Source organism: Camelus ferus, chromosome 9 (genome assembly GCF_009834535.1).
Source record: "Camelus ferus isolate YT-003-E chromosome 9, BCGSAC_Cfer_1.0, whole genome shotgun sequence".
Taxonomy (NCBI): domain Eukaryota; kingdom Metazoa; phylum Chordata; class Mammalia; order Artiodactyla; family Camelidae; genus Camelus; species Camelus ferus.
In genome coordinates, this window is record NC_045704.1 from 63,196,663 (window position 1) to 63,219,431 (window position 22,769).

At 45.3% G+C, this 22,769-nt stretch overlaps 2 protein-coding genes across 5 annotated transcripts in view; one reads left to right on the forward strand and one right to left on the reverse strand.

The window, feature by feature from the left end:
- On the reverse strand, positions 1-15,818 carry LOC106731064. The gene is made up of 7 exons (XM_032488201.1): positions 15,630-15,818; positions 14,357-14,441; positions 13,854-14,263; positions 12,513-12,629; positions 12,051-12,189; positions 11,045-11,157; positions 1-64 (listed from the first exon to the last, which is right to left on the reverse strand). Exons 1-6 carry the CDS (start codon positions 15,816-15,818, stop codon positions 11,126-11,128), a joined length of 972 nt encoding a protein of 323 aa, XP_032344092.1. The 3' UTR covers positions 1-64; positions 11,045-11,125.
- The window catches only part of LOC102503774 (putative neuroblastoma breakpoint family member 5), a 14,525-nt gene continuing 5,989 nt past the window's right edge, over positions 14,234-22,769 (forward strand). Inside the window, exons 1-5 of one of the 4 annotated variants that reach the window (XM_032487004.1) lie at positions 14,234-14,647; positions 15,652-15,871; positions 20,006-20,091; positions 21,343-21,918; positions 22,021-22,231. In XM_032487004.1, the coding sequence (XP_032342895.1) occupies positions 22,054-22,231 (178 nt within the window). In that variant the 5' untranslated portion in view covers positions 14,234-14,647; positions 15,652-15,871; positions 20,006-20,091; positions 21,343-21,918; positions 22,021-22,053. The remainder of the gene's footprint in view (positions 14,648-15,651; positions 15,872-20,005; positions 20,092-21,342; positions 21,919-22,020; positions 22,232-22,769) is intronic. The other 3 variants (XM_032487005.1, XM_032487003.1, XM_032487006.1) reach the window with 3 other exon arrangements.

Below are 22,769 nucleotides of genomic sequence, written 5' to 3' on the forward strand. Positions count from 1 at the left end.
ACCACTCACTGGCTGTGTGGCTCTGGGAAGATCACTTTGCTTCTCTGTGCCTCAGTTTCCTCATCTGTAAAATAAGATAAGAATGGTCGTATCAGCCAGAGTTCAGTGCTGGAAATAGGAACCAGTCGAGGTATTTTGAGCAGAAAGTGATTTGATACAGAGGATTTTGGCTGGATGGCTGGATCGGGGAGGGGAGGAGGAAGGGCTGAGTCTCCAGAAGATCTGCTCCCTCAGCCTGGGCAGGAGAGGAAGGTGGGCAACTGGAGGTTGCCACTGGCACTCCTGGGTTCAGGACACACTGACATGGCTGTGATCCAGAGAGCAGGCAGGACCTCTGCTGCTGCTGCGGTGGGTGGGGACCACACACTGGACACCACTGCAGGAAAAGATGCACATCTGTATGACCCTGCTGGCCAGAAGGGAGCAGCCAAAGCAGCAGGAAGGCTCCCTTCCACCTTCCAAACCCCATATGAGGGTCTTCGTGTTGGATCACAATATGAACCCTCTACTCCCAAAGGAGTTGGTCTGGGAGGTGAGGCTTTAGCTTCCTGCCTCCAAAGGACAGCAGACAGGTGGGAACAGATCCTGGGTGCTACTCAGCCACGGGAGGATTAACTGCATGTATGACTGGAGGCACCCTCCCGGGTCTGGCACATAGCACATGCCGAACAAAGGTGGGCTCTGGCCAACACTGGTTATGGCTACACGCCTGCCATGTGCCAGCACTGGGCCAGGTCCTGGGAGACCTGAAGAAGTGAGCAGGCTCCAGGGGGAGCAAAAACTGGGATTGCAAAGGCAAGCGGTCAATGTTGTAAAAGCCTGGGGAGCACAGGGAGCTGGGAGACTGGGGGGGGGGGGCACCCAGGCCAGTCTTGGGGGGTGAAGAGGGGAGGGAGGAAAGTGCCAGTTTCCCAGTACTAGTGGTGTCTAACGTGAGGCCTAAAGAAGAACTAGAAATTAACCAGACTAAGCAGGAGGAAACAAGGTGTGTGTGCATGTGTGTCTATGAGACAATGCTAATTTCCACCCTGAAAGCATATACACATAGAAAACCCTCGAAGATAAAGGGTGCTTGGCATTTTCCATGAGTGGACAGTTCAGTCTGACCAGTGCACAGAGTGGTGGGTGGGGATAGTGAGTAAGAAATGAAAGAGAGGAAAACAGGAGCATGGAGATCTCATGGGGCTTTACATGTCATTTTTTAAATAATTTGAATTTTATCCTGTGGGCAATGGGGATGCATGGTAGAGTTCAAGCAGGGAGAACGCTCACCATTTTGGTCTCAGTAATATCACTTTAATGTGGTTTGTGCAGTCGGTTGGAAGTGAGAAGGATTTCAAATACAATAGTGCAGTGGTCTGGACTGGAAATATGGTTGCTGGGAGGAAGACAAGGGAAAAGGTAGAGCCGGTTCAAGGGAGTCTAGGAGGAGGCAGAGTGAACAGAGGGGAGTAGGAGCAGGGAGGAACCTGGGGTGGCTGCCAGGTTTCAAAGCAGGCACACCCGGAAAGGTGGGGCCCCATCAGCTCCTAGCACTTGGCCCTGGGTGGTACCCACCCACAGGCTCCCCACCTTGAATTCTGGACTGAATTCACATGAAGTTCCTTCCCTCCCATCAACCTTATGGCCTGCACACAATTCAGTTCCAGCAATATTTATTGATATTTATTTATTCATTATTATTAAGCTACTATGTGCCAGGAACCAGGGAGGCTTCTCTCTGCCTCACCTAAGGGAGTTTCAACAGGATGCCTGAGAGGTTCTGGAGCAGGGAGGGATATGCAGGGAGAAGGGAAAGGCTGTGCACAATAGCCCGAGTTTAGGCCTCTCTCTTCCCCCCAGCACTGGAGTAGCTTGACCCCTGATATCTCATACCCATGACGGAAAAGGTACAAGGGACATCAGCACAGCCTTAGTCAGAGCCCAGGGGCCCCCGCTTCTATTGGGGCAGACAATAGAGACAGGCAGCCACCCCTGGCCTCCTTCTGTGTGTCTTCTGCTGTGAGATCCCAGATGTAATGAGAGGCTCACCTGGGCCTTGCTGCCTGCCATCCCATAGACTCAGCCCTTACAATCAAGGAATTTTTCCAGAGGCTGTCCTCAACTGAGACATTAACCCCATTACTGTCTGGGTAACACAATAACTTCTTACTGATTCACTATCACAGGGCAGTAGCTCAGGCCAATTATAGGACTTCTTTTGTCACAGCCTGCGAGAGAGGCCTGGAGCCATCCCACATGGGTCTAGGCATTGGAAAATAATGATAGCGTTACTGAACCAAATTTGGGTCTTGTCAACTGAAATAAATGCAGTCTAAAAGTTGAGAATTATGTTTTATTTGCTGGACGATTCTGAGGACTCGAGCCCTGGATGACAGCCTCTCAGATCACTCTGAGGGACTGCTCGGAAGAGGTAGGGGAGAAGCTAGGATATATAGGAGTTTTACAATAAAGACCAAGCAGTTGGAACATTAAAAGGTTACTTGTTAACTAAAGAAAACCAGACAACTCAAGTTAAAGAATTTAGTGCTTTTCTATGTATGGGAGGGAGCAAACATTTGGGCTCAATGAATTCGTTCCTCTGACAAGCACCTAGCCATCTAGGGCCTGTATCCTGGCCTTTCTTATTCGGAGTGCCCTCAGAGTGCACCATTGTGAATGGCTGCAGAGGCTGGGCTGCAGGCTTGTCTTCACTGGGGGTGGCGGGCAGCCGCTGATGACTTGATGGCTTCAGCATTCTTTGCTTATTGTTACGGCTTGCAGTATTTTTCGTTGTCTGCTCACCCGACACTCAGCAAAGCCAAATTACTGACAGTGGGTTGTGGTGAAGGAAAGCACAGCACTTACTGCAGCTGTGACCCAGCGAGGACAGGCGGCTCATGCTCAAAGGACCCACACGGCCAGGTGGCTTTCAGGGAAGGGTCTTTAAAGGTAACATCTGAGATGAGGGTTGCGGGGTGCATGACCTTCCTGTTTGGTTGGCAGTGAGGTAACAGGGTGATATGTCAGGAATCTTAATCACAACCTTCTGGTTCTAACCGGTCTGGGATCCAGCAGGCGTGCCTGACATCCACCTGGGTGTGAGTCTTAGTTCCCGTAGGATAACTCAAAGATACATGTCAGATTGTTATGTATTTCCCTAGGACTTTTTATAGCTTTTTATAGTTTTTATAGCTGAACTATTGTTTCTTGACCGTTTTTTCCTGTTTCTGCATTCCCTTACTTCCCTAATTAGTAACTGCTTGAATCTGTTCTTTGGAACTCAAGCCTAGGAGACTAAAGCCTTGAAGGCAGGAGCGAGGCAGGGGACACAGAAAGGCTTTTCATACCTGGGAGGTCCCTGCAGGGTCCTGCTAAATTTCAATTCCTCCTTTTCTTTGATATTCCTCAGTCCTGAGGGGAATAGGTACAAGACAAGAAAGGGAATAAAGTTTTAGATAGAGAGTTTAATCATAAACTTGCAGAGGAACTCAGTTTTAGGGGGAGTCAGTTTCAATAGTAACAGCATTTACTATTGATTGAGCATTCTACATTCCCAATTTCTAAATCTTCATAATTCTGCAAAGGTAATTATTCTCATTTTGCAAATGATGAAACTGAGGTTCACTTAGGTTAAGCAATTTATTCATTTAAATGGATACTAGGTGGCTGAACTGGAATTGTAACCAACCCAGGCCTGATACTAATGCCTTCTTATTAATGACTTCACAGTCATTAAGCCTTGCGCCCTGGCCCCCTGCTCCCAGATAGGTCCCACTACCCCCTAGAGTGGTCCCATCCCAGAAAGATGCTGTCCTCTCACGCTTTTCTCAGGGTTGTTTGGCTGGGCCTAGGAACTGAAGCCCCTGGGAAAGAGGGGGTGTACAGGCCACTGACGGAGAAGTCAGGACAAGGACAGAGAGATCAGCCGGAGCCTCAGGGTTTGTTCTCGTTTGCCCTCCCCACAGGGCACCTCCTGGGCTCTGCAACATCCTGCTCTCGTCCACAGGATGCCTGGGACTTGCTATTCCTCCTCATCTGACTCTGAGGAGCCGCAGGACTTACTTTTCCCCCTTGTCTGGGACAGGGTCCAGGGCCTCAGCCTACTGGCCTGAGGCTCTCCCCCTCCCCCCACCCCCTGGGTTTAATTTCCACCAAGCCTAATGCTCTCAAATCCTGGGCTGAGACGCCAGACCAGGGTACTGCCTGCAGAGCTCATTCATGTGCAGAAGCCGGCCTGTAACTAGTGGGATGGGAAGGAGCCTCTAGGTCCCCGGTAGCTGTCCCCCCGGTAGGGGAGGAAAAATAACTTTCCTTGTACCCTTCTGAGTTCTTGGCTGAGACCCCTGTAGCAAAAGACAGATTAACAAGAGACAAACAGAAGCTTATTCGTATATACTTGTCTACAAGTGAGATACCCAGGGAAAATAAGTTAACTCTCCCAGGTGGCCTAAACCAACAGTTTAAATACCATCTTTGGCCAAGACAGAGGAAAGACAGGTGAGGGTGGGGGAGGAAGCCATTTCTGGGAGGTTACTGCGAAGAGCAGGGTAAACAAGGGTAAGGTTTGTTATGCAGATTTAAGTCACTGCTTCTCCACTGAGTTTTAAGATCTCTGTGATTTACTCCCTCAGTGGGTAATCTCCCCCCACTGAGGGAGACATGCTTGCAAATGGAGATTCCTTTATAAATGTAAATTTCTCTTTCAAAAAAGTAATTTCCACTGTTTTTCAGAGTTCCTCCTTTTGCTGCAGTTTCTCAAAATAATCAGCTCAACATAATCCTTCTGTCTAAGAGGTGTATTTTGAGGTGGCAAATTCTCCCGCCCTTCATCCCTCCTTAAACCTGGGCTCTCTGCCACCACTTCTAGGAGAAAAAAAAAAAATGTTCTGGTCTAAAGTGAGATCGGTGGCTTCTCAGGTCACAGACCTCTGCTGGGCTATGCCCCGGGCACAAGCTGGTAACACCAGGTCCCGGAGCAGGACGGGGCGGGCTCCAGGGCCTGGCAGCCGCGTGGCATCCGAGCCTTTGCCTGGGTGCTGAACCACCACTAGGCGGTTTGCAGGGGGTGGCCGTCCTCAGGCCCATGGGGAAGTCCCCAGTATACAGTCCTGCTGGGTCTGGCTGAGGGAGGTGCCCTCCATGGCCAGCAGCCAGGATCAATCCCTCCTCTTTCAGACCTGGAACTCCTTTGAGGGGGAGAAAGTTCAGAGTACTCATGGTGCGTGGGCTCCCCTCCTTGTTAGTACTAGCCCCAGCCCTGGGGAAGCAGGAACTGCTCCTCTCCACGGCCCCCTCCACCCTCCACTATATTCCTGGAGAAACACACAGCCACACCCAATAACTTACATACAGTCACTTCCAACACCGCACAAGCCAACTGCACACACCTCAGTAAACAACAAACACCCCCACCCGCACGCCCAGGCAGCCCTGACACACACAAGCAGGAATTCCTCGGGCCTGAAAGCCGCCTGTGTTTCCAGCTGCCAGAGGAAACTCACACTGACCTTCTTCAAGGCTGAACACACAAGAAACCTGGACAGGGGGGCCAGTCCGTGGGCGGACAGGATGCTTTCCCCGCCCTCCCCTCTCCTTCCTCCCCAAGAAGGCCTCCTCCCGGCTTCCCTCCTTTCCAGCCACCCGCAGGCTGGATGTGGTGAATGTGGCAGTGTGGGGCGCCCCCATGTGGGCGAGAGCGGCCCTGCAGCCCCGCCGCGAGGCTCCGAGGCTGCCCTCCTCCACCTGCACCGGGGCCACCCTCCTCCCAGAGCCATGGGCCCCGGGGTCCCAGGATGTCATGGTTGTGCCACCACCCACGCCCACTACTACAACTGGCCTGCCTCCAAGCTACATTCCCTCCTTCTTTCACCTCTGAATATTTTCTCACTGATACTTTAAAATATAATATTTCATGCATTTAAAAGACATTTATCAAAATATTAGTTATAAAACATCATGTGGTTAACACCCATGAGACCACCACCTGACAAGAAAGCTGAAACAGCAGTAATAACTCGCATCTTCCTTTGTGTTCCTCTTCACCACACTCCCTCCTATATCCCTCAACAAGAGGTAACCACTGTCCCCAATTTCATGTTTTCTCTTGCCTTTTCTCCCCCAATTTTTCTCAATGTGGTAAAATGCACATAAATTTTACCATGTTAATCATTTTAAAGTGTACAGTTCAGTGGTATTAAATACTTTCATAATGTTGTAGAACCATTGCCACCATCCATCTCCACAACTCTTTTCATCTTTTAAAACTAAAACTCTACCCACTAACAATAACTCTCCTTTCCCCACTTCCCCCGGACCTAGGCAATCCCAGCTCTACACTCTGTCTCCACGAATCTGACTACTCTAAGTATCTTATACAAGTGGAATCATGCAATTTTTATCCTTTTGTGACTGGCTTATTTCACTTAGTATAATGCCCTCAAGTTTTATCCATGTTGTAGCATGTGTCAGGATTCCCTTCCTTTTTAAGGCTGAGTAATATTCCATTGTGTACACAGTACATTTGCTTATCCATTCATCCATCAGTGGACACTGGGGCTGCTCCAGTATTTTAGGTACTGTGAATAATGCTGTTATCAACATGGGTATACAAATATCTCTTTGAGACCCTGTTACCAATTCTTTAGGGTATATATCCAGAAGTGGGATTGTTGGATCATGTGGGAATTCTATTTTTAGTTTTTTGAGGGACCACCATATTGTTTTCCATAGTGGCTGTACCATTTAAAAATACTACCAATAGTGCACAAGGGTTCCAATTTTTCCACATCCTCACCAACACTTGTTGTTTTCTGTTTTTTTTTGATAATAGCCATTCTAATTGATGTGAGGTAGTATTTCATTGTAGTTTTGACTTAAACTTCCCAAGTGATTAGTGATGTTGAGCATCTTTTGATGTGCTTACTGAATATTTGTATATCTTTAGAAAAATGTCTATTCAAGTTCTTTGTCCATTTTTGATTCAGGTTGTTTGTTTTTTGGTTGTTGAATTTTAGTTTTCTATATATTCTGGATAGTAATCCCTTTGCAAGTATGATTTGCAAATATTTTCTTTCATTCTGTGGGTTGTTTTTTCGCTTCACTGAGTGTCTTTTGGTGCACAAAATTTTAAAATTCTCTTGAAGTCCAATTTGCCTATTTTTTCTTTTGTTACCTGCCTTTGGTGTCATATCCAAGAAATCACTGCTAAATCCAACACTGCGAAGCTTTTCTCCTGTTTTCTTTTAAGAGTTTTATTGTTTTAGTTCTTGCATTTAGGCCCCTGATACATTTTGAGGTAGTTTTTGTATATGGTGTTGAGTCCAACTTCATCCTTTTGTATGTGGCTCTCCAGTTTCCCAGCATCATTCACTGAAAAGATTGCCCTTTCCCTCGTTAGATGATCTTGGCACTCCTGTTAAAAATTGTTGGGCCATATATGCGAGTTCTGGGCTCTCTATTCCATCGATCTATATGTATGCCTTCATGTCAATACCATAGGTTTTTTTTTTTTTTTTAAGGGGGGAATTTTGAGGGGGGAGGTTTTTTTTTTTAAATGGAGGTACTGGGGATTGAACCCAGGACCTCGTGCATGCTAAGCATGTGTTCTTCCACTAAGTTATAATGCCCACCCCTCCCCACACACCACAGTTTTGATTGTTGTAGCTTTGTAGTAAGCTTCAAAATCAGGAAGTATGAATCCTCCAGTTTTGTTCTTTTTCAAGATTGTTTTGGCTATTCAAGATCCCTTGAGATTCCCCCATGTGAATTTTGGGATGGATCGTTCTATTTCTGCAAAAACCATTATTGGGATTTTGATAGTAATTACATTGAATCTATACATTGCCGTGATTAGTATTGACATTTTAACAGTATTAGGTTTTCTAATCCATCAACATGGGATGTTTCCATTTATTTATGTCTTCTTTAATGTCTTTGAGCAATGTGTTGTAGTTCTCATTGTATAAATCTCTTACTTCCTTCGTTAATTCTTATTTTATTCTTTTTGGTGTTATTGTAAATCAAATTGTTTTTGTAATTTCCTTTCTAGACTGTTAAGTGTTAGTGCACAGAAACACAACTGATTTTTGTGTTGACTTTGTACCCTGCTAATCTGCTGGATTCATTTATTAGTTCCAATAGGATTTTTTGGGGTGTGGAATCTTTAGAGTTTTCTACATAGATCATATCATCTGCAAACAGAGATAATTTTACTTCCTCCTTTCCACTTTGGATGCCTTTTATTTATTTTTCTTGCTTTATTGTTCTGGCTATAACCTCCAGTACTATGTTGAATAAAAGCGGTGAAAGCAGTCATCATTCCCTTCTTCCTGATCTTAGAGGAAAAGCAGTGTCTTTCACCATTGAGTATGGTGTTCACTGTGGATTTTTTATGTATACATTTTTTATGTTTGGGTAGTTTCCTTCTATTCCAGCTTCTTTTTTTTTTTTTTTTTTTAAACATGAAAGGGTATTAAATTTTGTCAAGTGCTTTTTCTTGCATAAATTGAGATAATCATGTATTTTTCTTCTTACATTCTGTTAATGTGATATATTACACTGAATGATTTTTTTTTTTCCTATGTTGAACCAAGCTTGCATTCCAGGAGTAAATCTCACTTGGTCATATTGTATAATCACTTTAATATACAGACAAATTTGGTTTGCTAGCATTTTGTTGAGGATTTTTGCACCAATGTACATAAGTGATATTGATCTGTAGTTTTCTTGCAGTGTTTTTGTCTGGCTTTAGTATCAGGGTAATGCTGGCCTCATAGAATAAATTAGAAAGTGTTCCCTACTCTTTAATCTCTTGGAAAAGTTTGAAAAGGACTGGTCTTAGTTCTTTTTTAAATGTTGGTAGAATTCACCACTGAAGCCATCACATCCAGGGCTTTTTCTCGTCAGATTTTTGATCACTGATTCAATTACGCAGTGATTCTATTATACAGCTAGCTATAGGTCTACTCGGATTGTCTATTTCTTCATGACTTAGTCTTGGTCAGTTTTGTGTTTCTAGGAATTTTGTGTTTCTAGGAATTCCATTTCATCTAGATTATTCAATTTGTTCATATACAATTATTCTTAGTACTATTTTACAATCAGTTTGAGTCTTCTTTTTCTCAGTCCATCTAGCTAAAAATTTGTCAATTTTGTTGGTCTTTTCAAAGAACCAACTTTTGGTTTCATTGATTTTTTTCCCTACAGTTTTTCTATTCTGTATTTCACTGATCTCTGCTCTAATCTTTGTTATTTCCTTGCTTCTCCTAGCTTTGGATTTAGTTTATTCTCCTTTTTGTAGTTCTTTAAGGTGTAAAGTTAGGCTGTTGATTTCAGATTGTTCTTTCTTTTTTTAATGTAGGCATTTATAGATGTAAATTCCCTTTAGTACCACTTTTGCTCATCTCATTGTTTTTTAATGTTGTATTTTCATTTTTATTCATCTCTAACTATTTTCTAATTTCCCTTGTGATTTCTTCTTTGATTCACTGGTGTTTTAAACTGTGTTGGTTAATTTCTACCATTTGGTAAATTTTCCAATTTTTCTTATGTTATTGATTTCTAAGTTCATCCCACTATGACTGGAAAAGATAGTTTGCATAACATCTATCTTTTAAAATCTACTGAAACTTAATTTGTGGCCTAGCAAATGGTCTCTCCTGGAAAATGTTCATATGTATGTGAGAAGAAGATGTATGCTGTTGTTGTTTGGTAGTGTTCTGCATGTCTGTTAGATCTAGTTATGTTATTGTGATGCCCAAGTCCTCTTCCCCTAATTATCGTCTGTCCAGTTGTTTTATCCATTGTTGAGAGTGGGATACTGACGTGTCCAACTATAATGGTACAACTTTCTATTTCTCCCTTAAATTCTGTCAGTTTTGGCTTTATAAAATTTTGCTGGTCTATTATTAGGTATGTGAAAGTTTGTAATTATATATTCTTGCTGTATTGAAACTTTTATTAATATATAATGCATTTCTTTGTATCTTATAACCTTTCTTGATTTAAAGTCTATTTTGTCTGCTAATTGTATAGCCACTCCTGCTCTCTTTTGGTTACTATTTGCATGGAATATCTTTTTCCATCCTTTCACTTTTAATATATGTGTGTCTTTGGCTCTAGAATGAGTCTCTTAAAGATAGCATATAGTTGGACTATGTGTTTTATCCATTCTGCCAATCTGTGTCTTTGACTGGAGAGTTTAATCCATTACATTTAAAGTAATTACTGATAAGGAGGGTCTTACTTCTGTCATTTTGCTATTGGTTTTCTATATCCCTTATGACTTTCCCCCCTTCATTTCCTGCATTACTCTTTTCTCTTGTGTTTAGTTGATTTTTTTTTGTAGGGAAATATTTAAAGTCTCTTCTCATTTCCTTTTGTGTATATTCCATAGCTATTTTCTTTGTGGTTACTATGGGGATTACATTTAACATCATAAAGTTATAGTACTCTGATTTGAATTATTACCAGCTTAACTTCAAAAATATACAAAAACTCTGCTCCTTTATAGCGGCATCCTACCCCTTTTGGTTGTTGATGTCACAAATTACATCCTTATGCACTATATGCTGCAAAACATAAATTAACAATACATTTAAATGCATTAGTCTGTTCAATTATGTAGGAAACAAGATTGGGAGTTACAACCAAAGTAAAAATAATACTAATATAACAGATTTTTTTTTCTTTAAATGTATAAGTCTCTTAAATCATGTGGGAAACAAAAAGTATAGTTGCAAACCATTGTTACAACATACTACCATTTATAATTGCCTATATACTTTTCCTTTACTGGAATCATTATTTCTCCATATGGCTTCAAGTTACTGTGTAGCGTCCTTTCATTTCACTTTGTAGTTAATTTCCTTAATCAATGTTCTTTAGTTCTCCATGGGCCCTATTCTTGACTTAAATTTTAGACACTGAGGCTCAGAGCAATCCACACAATAAATGACAAATTGGGCAGTCCCAGTAACTGCTTTCTTTATCTTTCCCTTCATGTATTGTAAGCATCTGCACTTAATGAGAAATAAAAGTAAAAATGATGTAGCCGCTCCCTTACCTCTCTGGATGGGCATGGAACTTCACCAGGCTGCTACAGAGCTGTGTCTCTGCTTGTAAGGCCTCACTGAGCTGACTCCATTCATCTACCAGACCTTCCAGCATCAGCAGCAACTGAGGGGTAAAAAACAAAAGCAATGCACAAATGGAGACTTGAGACGTGAAGTCACAGATAATCCTGAGAAAGAGACCCAGACAATGTATTCGCATGTACTATGACTCAAAAAGCTCACGATCTTATCACCGACTTAACTTTTCTATAGTGTGTTACAGTTTTCAAATCAGTGTCATGTTATCTTTTTTTTTTTTTTTATCCTTAAAGCTCTATAAGGGAGAATTCAAAATGGGAGCAAGAAGAAAGAGGAGAGAGAAGCTAGAAGCACAGGAGAGAGAGAGGAGTAGAAGAGAAAGCAAGGGAGGGCACAAGGGAAACATACACTAGGACTTATGAGCACTCTTCATTCATTCAAAAAATAGTTATTGAGCACCTTCTATGTGCTAGACTCTGTTCTAGGGATAAGCTGACTATCTTATATTAAGCTTACCATCTATGTTATATAGATAAGCGGAAACAAAAGACATTCATCAGTCATAGACACGTGTCACTGTGAGCTATAACAGCGCTATGAAGAAGATGAGCTATGACAGTGCACAACCAGCAGAGATGTGTTTAAGTGAACTTAAACAGAGCGAAAAGCCAGACTGGAGTGAGGTGAGTAGTCAGTGAGAGAAACGATACTGGAGACACGGTGGGGGTGGAATACAGGCTAAGAGATATTTTTAGCAAGTTTGGCACTGAAGAAAGGTCAGATATGGGGCGGTAGCTATGAAGGAGCTACACACGTTAGAAAGGAGAATGTGTGGCTGATACGGACTAAGGCAGGGAACTTGAGGGCACAGATTGTCTGTGAAATTCCACCAACAGATACCTTCATAAGTAACTAGATTGACAGATTTTCCATTGTTTATTTCACAGTAAAAATAAGGTTTGTGCTCCAATAACTTACTTGTTGTCTTCGGTTTCTGGAAACTTCCTGACCCTGTGATTCTACTGAAGCAACTTTTTTCACGAAGAAGTAAGACTTCTTGGGTCAGGCGTTCCATAGCTGGTATGTGTTCAGGATCAACCAGCTGCATCTGCAGGTCCTAAAAGTCAAAAAACAAGTACAGTAAGAAAAATGCTATTCAGCAGAGGAACAAAGGAACAAATGCTCATGAAACAGTCTGCTCTACTTTTAAATGGGATATTAACAAGCCATATGAAGGTAATGATATCTTCTTTATGACATCTTAGCAAGTCTGATGTAAGTCAAAGAGAATATGGTAACATCAAGAGGCTCAGACTAACAGCGCATCAAGAAATAAGCACTGGCCACGGGACTCAGCGTATTCACACGTTGTCTGAAGATGCCCAATAGGTATTCTGAGCTGTAATCATGCCCAGTGGTCTTTAAAAAACTCTGAAAGACCTTGATGAGGTCTTCTCTAATCTGCATGTTCCTGGTCAGAGACTCCATATCAGAGGCCTGAACCTGCATCTCTTCTTCCTGCACAGCCATCTTGGACTGGAGGGCAGAAAGTTCCAACTGTGGAGAAAAGAAATCCTGGAGTCAGTGGGTAGAGGAAACAGTATGTGCCACAGTTATGTTTTAACACTGAAGCAAATGTTTTTCCGTATCATGTCACTATCAGCCAGTAATGCAAATAAAAGCCAGAGCATGAACAGTGTGCTACTGGGTCGGATCAACAAGCCACACTCTGGTACCCAGGCTGCTTTACGGGAAACTGTAACGTGGTTTAATGATGCCCTCCACTTTTGTTAGCACTATAAAACATACCAAATTTGTTTAATTAATGAGTGTATTATACTTCCTAAAAAATGAGTTACCATGAGCAGATGCACGAATAGAAGCTTTTCTTTATTTAAGTATTTTGGCTAATAGATGAAAAAATGATAGAACAGCTCCATTTTTGCAGCCTTAATGAATTAATGGCTACAGGCTTCAACCATCAATAGTTAACATCACAAGAGATCACCAAACACCACACCCCTCCTGGTGGAAGAACATGCCACCACCAATGAAGAAGTCCTATCAAAAGTTAACACTGTAGGCCCTAAACTTTCTATGTTGTATCTTCCATCTCTCCTCACCAGAGAATGACAACCAAATGGTTTTATTATGACAAATTTTACTAAACATCATGATAATTACCACAGTCGCCAGTATTCACTAGGGGCTCACTGTGTTCCAGGTCCTAATAAACACTCTGCATAGATTTAACCCTTTTAACAAACCTAGTGACCTGCTCCTGCCTACGTCTCCAACTTCAATACCTATAGCATTTTCTACCTCATTCATGAATCTCTAGGCACGCCGGACTTATCCTGTTAGGAATACCAGACTTTGTTTTGACTCAGATCCTTTGCACCTACTATTCCCTCTGCCTGAAATATCTTCCCCAGAGTTGCCTCCTTTCCATCCCCCAGCCTCAGCTTACACGTCATCTGCTCAGAGAAGCCTTCTCTGGCCGCTCTATCTCCCATAGTCCTCATCCAAGTTACTTTCTATTATTTCCCTCATATTGCTTATGCCCATCAGTAATTGTATTATGTATCTTCTGTTACCTCCCCACTAGAAATTAATTACATGGGGTCAAGGACTCTGTTGACCTGGTTCCCTACGCATCCCCAACACTTGCCCTGTCTTAGAGAAGGTCCTCACAGGGACAGACGATCATACGGTTACAAGACATGCGGTGTGAAGCCCCTTGCGGTGTAAGGTTCAGCGGGCACAGCCTCTGCCCTTTACCTCCGAGACCCAGGGTGACCCGACAAGGGGGGGGGGGCACTGGCGCTGTCTCTGTGCCCTTGGCGTCCAGGCAGGGGTCTCCGACGTCCGGCGACGGACACAGTCCCCCTGGTCCAGCGGGGACGCCCCGGGCTGGGTGCCCCCCACCTGCTCGCTGCCTGGACCCCGCAGCCCAGAGAAGCCCGATACCGGGACCCCGACTCCTGAGGAGGAGCCGGCAAAATGCGGGGGACGCGGCTTTGAGGCGGCGGCGGGAGCCAGAGGGACTGTGGCTGTGCAGCTTCCTTCCTGGGACCGAGACCGTCGCGTCCGAGAGCAGCAGAAAGCGGGAGGCGGGAGCGGGAGAGCACGTCCACTCAGCGCGTATCTGAGGCCCAACGAGTCTCTTTCCGGCAGCGGCGGAGTTGGGGCTGCCGGATAAGAGTCGGTTGGGCGCGGCCTAAAGGGAAGGTCCCACCAAGACTCGACCTCGGATATCTGGATTCAGAGTCCAGAGTGCTCACCATGACAGCCCTGGAACCGCAGGACGGCCCGACGCCCCCCGCGGAGCCAGGCGGCGCGCAGCCCCGCGGGCCCAGGACCCGCCTCCTGCCGGGCGCTCGCTCACGCCGCCCCGAGCCCGCTTCCTCCGCGACGCCAGGGGGCGCCTCGCTCGCCTTCCCTCGGCGCGTCTCTGCGGGTTTGTACGTCGTGAGGGACACGAAGTCCTCTCGGGGATGTGCCACAGGCAGGGGGTTTAGACCTGCCCCAAATCCACCTGCTCTGCCGGGATTTCTAGAGTTTTCTGCCCTGAGGTAAAAATTCTCGCCAGGAGAAACACAATAACAAAAAGTGTTCCTTTCCTCTTGTATCCTCCTCCCGCTGCGCCTGGGAGCTCAGACGACCATCAGAACAGCCCTCGGGGCTTCCTGGGATTGCCCTGCCCTGGCACCCGACGTGCAAAGGGTGCAAGCCCTTCCGGCTTCCCCTGGGGACAGATTCCTCTCTCTGTTGGGAGTCGTGTTCGAACCCCAGAGGCCCCTACGCGGCGCCCCACCAGCAGCCTGGCCGCGCCCGCCCCGCGGGGGGGACGTCGGGGAAAAGCAGGTGACCGCGTTTCTTCTGGGCTCTTTCCTCCCTGGCTTCTTTCTCCTCTTCAGGTTTCTGGGTCCCCCCTTCACGGCCTCCCGCATCCCCAAGACTCAAGGCCTCGCTCGGTCCCGGGTGGGGAGTTCCGTGCGGTGCCCGACGGGCCTCTGGACGTTTCCACCCTCGGGACGTTTAAGGGACTCAGCTGCCGGTTGGAAAGCTTCCAAGAGCGGCCCGTTTGGAAAGCCTTTCACAGCCTCCCTTTCTGCGGAGGGTGCAGCGCGCCGGCGGAGCGCAGGGGAGGTGGCACATGGGGGACTTCAGCCCGAGAGGCGGGGTCGGCACCTGCGGGGGCTCCGGGGCGGCGGGGAGCAGGCGGCCAGGGCCGTGGGCCCCGGGCCCCGCCATGGGGCGTCCAGTGCCGCTCGCTCGTGTCAGGGCCCCAGTGTGCCCCTGAATGAACTTCCAGCCGAGGAGGCAGGGACGCTGGAGCAGGTTCCCTCCGCAGGCTCTGAGCACAACAGGAGCCTATGAGCCTAGGACTCCTAATTGGAAGACCTGTGCTTGAAGCCCAGCAGGGAACGTTCTGGTCTTACTTCCACTCATTCTCCTGCTTCTGAGTCTCCCAATTCACCAAGCCTCCCTCCTGAGCTGCTTTTATGCTTCAGGCAGCGACCTCCCCCTGTGGCTCTTAGTTCTTGTCCTCACTTGCTCTTCTCTGTGGGCGCAGGTGGGGCGACTGTGGCAGCTCCGTTGTCCTGGATCTTGACGGAGTTGGGCCTGGCGCGATGGATTCTGGGGTCTCACCAGATGCCACGGGTCCCTCTGGACCTTCTGGAGCACCGAGGCCACCTTGACCTTCATGGTGGGATATGTGGATTCTACAGGACCTGCCATGCTGATGGAGGCTGAAGGAAGGGCGTGGAAATCCCCAGCTGCTCAGACTCCAGGTTGGTGCACCTCCACAGTCAGTAATAACTCGCCGTTACAGGGTGCCACCAACACTTTGATTTGAGGGGGTTGCATCCTTACCTTTCTAAAAAAAAATTAACAACCTTGCTCTTTAAGTGTTTTGACTTTTAAGTTGATGTCTAGTCAGTTTACAATGCTGTGTCAATTTCTGGTATACAGCATAATTTTTCAGTTATACCTATACATACATATATTCTTTTTCCTTATAGGTTACCACAAGATATTGAATATAGTTCCCTGTGCTATGCAGACTAAACTTGTTGCTTATCTATTTTATATATAGTAATGAGCATCTGCACATCCCCAAATCCCAATTAATCCTTTCCCATCCCCTTTCCCCCTCTGCTGACCAATAGCTGGTTTTCTATGTCTGTGAGACTATTTCTGATTTATAAATAAGTCCTTTTGTGTCTTTCTTTTTTTTTAGATTCCACATGTAAGTGATAGCATATGCTACTTTTCTTTCTCTCTCTGGCTTACTCCAATTCGAATGACAGTCTCCTGCTCCATCCACGTTGCTCCAAACGACATTATTTTATTCTTTCTTATGGCTGAATTGTATGCCATTATATACGTACACCACGATTTCTTTATCCAGGCATCTGTCAATGGACATTTAGGTTTCTCCCATGACATCACGTTCTGCACAGGTTTAGGTTTACACATCAATTGAGCAGATATTACACAGTCCTCGTTATGCTCTGTTCTCCCTCACACAACTTCTTCAATTTTAGTATCTTGCATTAGCGTGGTGCGAGGGCGGGTGGACACCATGATCACGAAGAAAGGTAGTTTTCCCAAAGTGAGGCTTATCCACTGCACCCCGAATGTGCTGAAACCTATCATTTCCCTGAATCTGGGATCTCGAGCACACAAATTCTACTATTGGGGAACTGTGTTTGAACTCTTTACTGCCATTTATGGTTAATAAGAGACCATTTTAATATATTTAGTAGTAGGGGTAAACTCTTGGAAGGCATTTCTGGGACACATTTTTCCCAGAGGGCAAAACTTCCTGCTCCCCTTCTAAGTTGCTCTGGGGAAAAACATGCTGCATTTCTTTCAAGTGCCAGACTGTGTGCATCGACAACCCTCCAGGTGAATGAGGATTAAGGCCCTAATCCATGAAACAGGAACACTTTATTTGAGACTAGTTCCACTTCCCATTTTCTGTTGGAAAGAGAGTTGGCCAGCTTACCCCTTTACTGCAGAAACACCAGCAGAGATCTTGAACTCAGGGAGCCCCGTGTGGCCAGGTGACGGCCTCTCCCAGCCCAGGGAAGACAGATGTTTCTGATAGCTTAACTGGCTTTCCTCAGTTTTATTTTTGTCTTTTATAACGGACAGGCAATACCCCCAACTCACAAGCAGTAGTATCTAGCACCGTGTCCGGTGCGTAGCAAGTCAGGCACAGGAACGTTTTGTACCCACAAGAGGAGAAGATCTTGTGGGTGGAGTGCTTTCCGGGGTCTCTATTGGAACAACACAGTGAGGTTCCCGAGAGAGAGTCTGGGAACCTTTGCCCCTCCTTGAGTGACTGGTTGCAGCCCAGGGACTTTAAACATCTGGTGTCTCTTCCTGGCTCCCTCGGGAACGTAAGTCAGCCTTGGACCAGTGTTTCCTTAGAGACACCTCGTGAAAGTCAACACGTTCCCTTTGGCCAATTTGTAGTCATGTTCATCCTTCGCTGAGGGACCTTTTGGGGAATTAAAGTAACCAAGGCTGACATGCTTCTCAAGGGGCATGTCCACTCACGGAGAACTGGTTTTTAGCACAGACCTCAAAGGAACATCCCCTCAGTCCTTGGGCAGGGGCCTATGGGACTTCTGCATCCTCTAATACAGACGCAGACACTTCTGTCCTTGGATCTGGTAGGGTGCTTTTAAAATGCAAGCTTTAAGAGGTTTCCTAGGTTCACAGTTTCACCCTGGTCATGGCTGTGCTCTTTATTGTGTAAAAGTCACTTCAGAATCTTGAGAGACATTTTCCAGCTTGGATTTGTTAAAAGGGTGCCACGTGAATACAGAGTAACGGAAGCTGGATTTACTCTCCTGAGAGAAACAAACAAAGAAAATGATAACAACAAACTGGATGGGATACAGGAAACAAATATTTTCAAGAGACTGAGCTTCAGGCAATAAAGGTTAGTGAGTGATCCCTGAGAAACGAAAGACAAACAAGTGGGCCCCACAATCGCTCCGGTTTCCCACCTGGAGAGAGTTTCCAGCAAAGTAGAGAGAGGAAACCGAAAAGAAGCCCCATGGATTTTACTGTGCCGAGGACAATGAGCTGAGAGTCATTGTTCCTTCTCATCATCTCCCTCTCACCACGTGGAGCCATTCGGAGTTTGATGTTCTCACCTACTGATAACCCACTGTCCTGGGAAGAGTCACGTTTAAGCTCCGTTCAGAAAGGAATGTGTCCCCTCAGTCTGAATCTCCCAGTAGAATTAACACCATGCTTTACCCACAGGGACCCCATAAATGCTCATAAATAATTAGGTACATGAATTGATGCCTGAATTGAGCTGACGCTACCAGCCAAACTGATTTGTTCTCATGTTAGAAATAAACAATCTCAGGTAAAGAATATTAAACTCAGACAAGATTACTCTGAGACCTTAATAATCAAGCAAAATAAGGCTACCTCCTAATTTTGTCCAGGCACAGACAAACCAATGTCACTGTGCAACCTACAAAACCCCAAACCTCCTCTTTTTTTTAAGGGAATATTTTTTACTTTTTTACTTCAGTCACAGACCTGCCCATGCTGACTCACAGTATTGAGTATGGAACAAACCCTGCTTCCTCCCATCCTCCTTCATATCATCCAAGCAAAGCCCAAATCTGATAGGAGACTCTTTCTGACACCCTTTTACTCAGACCATAATGTGTCTTTCCAGCTGCAAAGTACTAAAACCCAAGTTGTTTAATCAGAAGGGTGTTCCTGGTGTTTGGCTTAAGTGAATCGACACCAGCTTTCCAAGAACGAGCAGCTGCAAAAACTCCGCTTCAGAAAGAAACGTGGTATTATCCGTGAGATAGCAAGACTACAAAATCCAGAACTTGTTTTTATCCTTAAAAGAAAAGAGGGAGAAAAATTTTCTTTCTAAGAAGTCTTTTCATAACTAATGTGAACCTCAGGAGTTCAGACAGGATTTTCCCATGTCTTATTGAATAGAGAGATTGAGGATAAGGGTCAGAGAGAAGGTTACTAAGGAAGAATATGCAGTACAAACTGAGCTTTAATAGACCTGGGATCTGTCCAAACAAACAAACAAACAACCCTGTTGCACTTGAACCAGCAACCATTGCAGTAACAGGTGAATGAGCTCAAAGATCACTCAGGGAAGGAGAGAGTCACCTTGTAACTCGCATCCTTCCCATGGTTTTGTAGCCTGAAAAGGGGGATGTTCCCATGAGATGGGTCACTGGGACATAGCTGGGATTGGCTGGGCTGGTGGTTTCACAAGGGTGACAATGGCCACAACCTCCACGTGTTCCACTGAGCATTCATGACTCAGTGATGGAAGGAGAGAGCAGATTACTTTTCAACTCTCGAGACCCACCTCCATCACAACCCAGTTCACACTGAGGGCTGATAGTACTGTGTGAGGAAACTCACAAGTACATTCTGTCCAGTCAAAAATAGTTGTCCAAATTCTTCCTACACAGAGGTGATTGAAGACGAATTCATTACTTCACTGACATGCATAGCGTCCTAGTGCAATATTTGAAGTGCTATGAAAAAATCATTATCTGTATCATTTGTTAAGTAAGTACCAGCTCATTGAAAACCTTCAAAGTCCCAGGAGAGTTTGCTCAGGAAGGAAAGCCCGGATTCAGACTGATGATTTATTTTATAGTTCTTACTGCAATGGGAAGCATTTTCTCACTAAGACTCAATCCAGAAAGCATATGTTCTTTAGAGAAATGTTACCATGGATAGAAAAATCAGGATTCTCTTAAAACAATCTGAGATGACTTATGTAGGAGAAAGAGTGCTGCTCAACTCCATTGGTCCACAGAGACACAGGAGTCTCTTCATGCACTTAAACAAGCTGTAGGCCCATCTGTGCCTCTAACGTACTGTAATAATACAGAGACCTTCAGTTTACAGGTTAAAGTGAATGAAGGTGATGACAATGACCACAGCTTATCAGGAAAATATGACTTTGGGCTTTTGCAGTTGCAAATGGGTATGTATAAAAGGACAGTATGCGATTTTGGAAGATACTTTGGCAATATATTTGATTAAAATGGCTGTTGAATATTTAGTCCATGTGCTGCCAATCGCTTTATAGAGTGACCAGCCTAGTTTGACTCTAGCCAACAGTGACTATTTGGAGAAAAGTCAGGGCCTGAGAGAAGAGCACATCGTACCAGGAGTGGAGCTACTTGTGGCTTCAAGGAAGCCGGGTACCTTTTGTGAGCCTTTGGGTTCATCAGGGTAAAGTGAAGGAATTTGACACATTTTTTTTCCCACAGAGAATTTCCGGCCCCACAGACACCACAAAATAGATTTCTGTAAAGCCTCTGCTGGATCTCACACACCAACGGCATTAAGCAGTGTGGTGGGAGGATGGCATGGGGCGGGGAGAAGACAAGCTTTCCTAAGTGGCTGAGGTAGTCCTCCATCTTTAACCTTGACACAAATGCTCAGGGGTACTTGGGAACACCCATTGCACTCTCAATTCAGGTTAGTCCAGCAGCTAAAGTGAAGAGAGTGATGCTGCAGAGTGTCTCCTAAGTCTCAGTGTCACCAGACCCAGAAAGGGACAGATGCTGAGCAAGTGAGGACTTCCTTTAGAACCTCACTTTCCCCCGCCTGCCTGCCCCTCTCCTCTCAAGCTAATCTTCTATGTCCCTGAGCACAAGGACACACGAACACTAAGGATCATCAACCCTCCCTGATCCATGACCTTGAACTTACCATGTTTTATTTGTGGAGTGGAGCCCAGGGCAATGGCGTGAGGAAAACTCAAAGAGAGCTATCAAGCAGAGTTCCATGAACACTGCTCTGCATCCCTGTCTGTTCAGTATGTGGGTGAACTGGATGAATATAGAACAACAGCATCATGCTGACAAGTCTTTCCCAAAGACATGGTCTCTATTCAACGACATGTGCAGAATTTGTTTTCATCAATTTGACAGCTTGGAAAACGATTACGTGGGACTAGAATACAATTCATACGTGACAATTATAAAATACAGTGTTTAGAGACATTAAGAAAAACAAAAATAGAGTAATCCACACCTGGAGGAGGAGTTTATAACACTGGCACGTCAAGCGTGAGAGAAGTTTATGGAGCCAGCAAGCTGCCCCAGTGAGATAAGGATCTGAAATAACACAGGGATGCAGTGAACAGAATATTGAGTCAGGACTGAGAAGACTTTCATAAATTAATTATTCATTCACTTAACATTATATTCTGCTCTTTGTCCTACAGTTTTTATGAGTTACACAAAACTGGCAAAGACCCAGAGGACGACGCCATGACATTCTACAAGTCTGACATCTTTCACTTGCGAAAAAGCCATAAGGCCTGTTACCACTTAAAGAGAAGGTGGTGTGACTTCATGACAGCCCTTAAGAAAATAAGACTTTTGAGAAAACAATTTGTCTCTTGGTATTTTTATAGACACAGGAGAAGGAAAATGACAGCAATGCTTGGATAACTTTTGGGAAGAGATAGGTTGGTGCTATCAGCACAAGTATAGAAAGCCATTAAGAGTGGCTGGAGAGGGGGTGTCCCCATTGTGGCAACCTTCACGAGACCCCAAGCAGTGTGGCCTAGGCAACTAGAACACAGGGGCCCCCAGGATTCCATGGCCACCCCCCACCGTCCAGTTCTGTTATTGCAACTGCAGACGGTTACCTGGCACTCCGGGCCCCGCTCCATCACTCCTGTTAGAGTCTGCGCAGCAGGCAGTGCCTGTGGCCCTGAGCTCTGTGCTCTCGAACGTTGTTTTTGTGGTTCCAGATCCTCAAGTGTTGTGAGCTGGTGATCAAGTTGTTCCCAACAGTAAGTTGAATACTCCTGCTTTTCCTCATGCCTCAATCCTGATTAAACTTATGTGATTTCACTTGTTTTTAATCCATCATATGCTGGGTTTCTTCTCCCCAGTCCCCGGCTCTACCTCTTCTGCCGCACGTCACCATGGCAGGATCTCTTGGCGCTTCGTGTGGTCCGAGGGCAGAACTTACAGTGCTGGAGATCAACCAGGAGCTGCACTTAGAGCTGACCAAACAGAAGCAGGACTTCCGAGATCTCACCCAGAAATTCCTTGTATGCCAAGCTACTACCTACTGCCTGGCCAACCAGCTGCAGAAATACAGTAAGTCCTAAGGGTCGTGGTCACCACCTGGTGAATGATCACTTTCTTTCCTCTCAGAAACTGAAACTCTCCACACTTTATCTTGCACCCCTTTGTCAGTATAAGTGTCATGCTGACCACAAACAAGGCAGGAAAGGCAGAAGTAGCTATTTGACACTCAAGTCACTGAGGATGGGCAAACTGAGGCATAAAGCATTGAGCAAATTGTCCAGGCGTGTGGTGAGCTGTAGTGTGAGACTAGAGCTAACATTCCACTTATTGATGCCTATTGATATCTCTCTAGAACAAGCTAAACCCTGTCAATTGGAATCTTTTCTGAATTGTATTTGGTCCTGCATCACTGTTGGCTAAACGTCTGGGACTAATGACTTCCTTCAGTACAAGCTTCCCTGAGGTCGCAGTGGCAAAGTACTGTGCCAGTTACACTGGGGTCACGTGGTGACAGCACACTCTGGGGGAAGCAGGTGATAGTACCTGCTTTGAAAGAATTAAAGATGAGTCAGCTCCTCATGGAAACCATGCTCTCCATGAATGATGC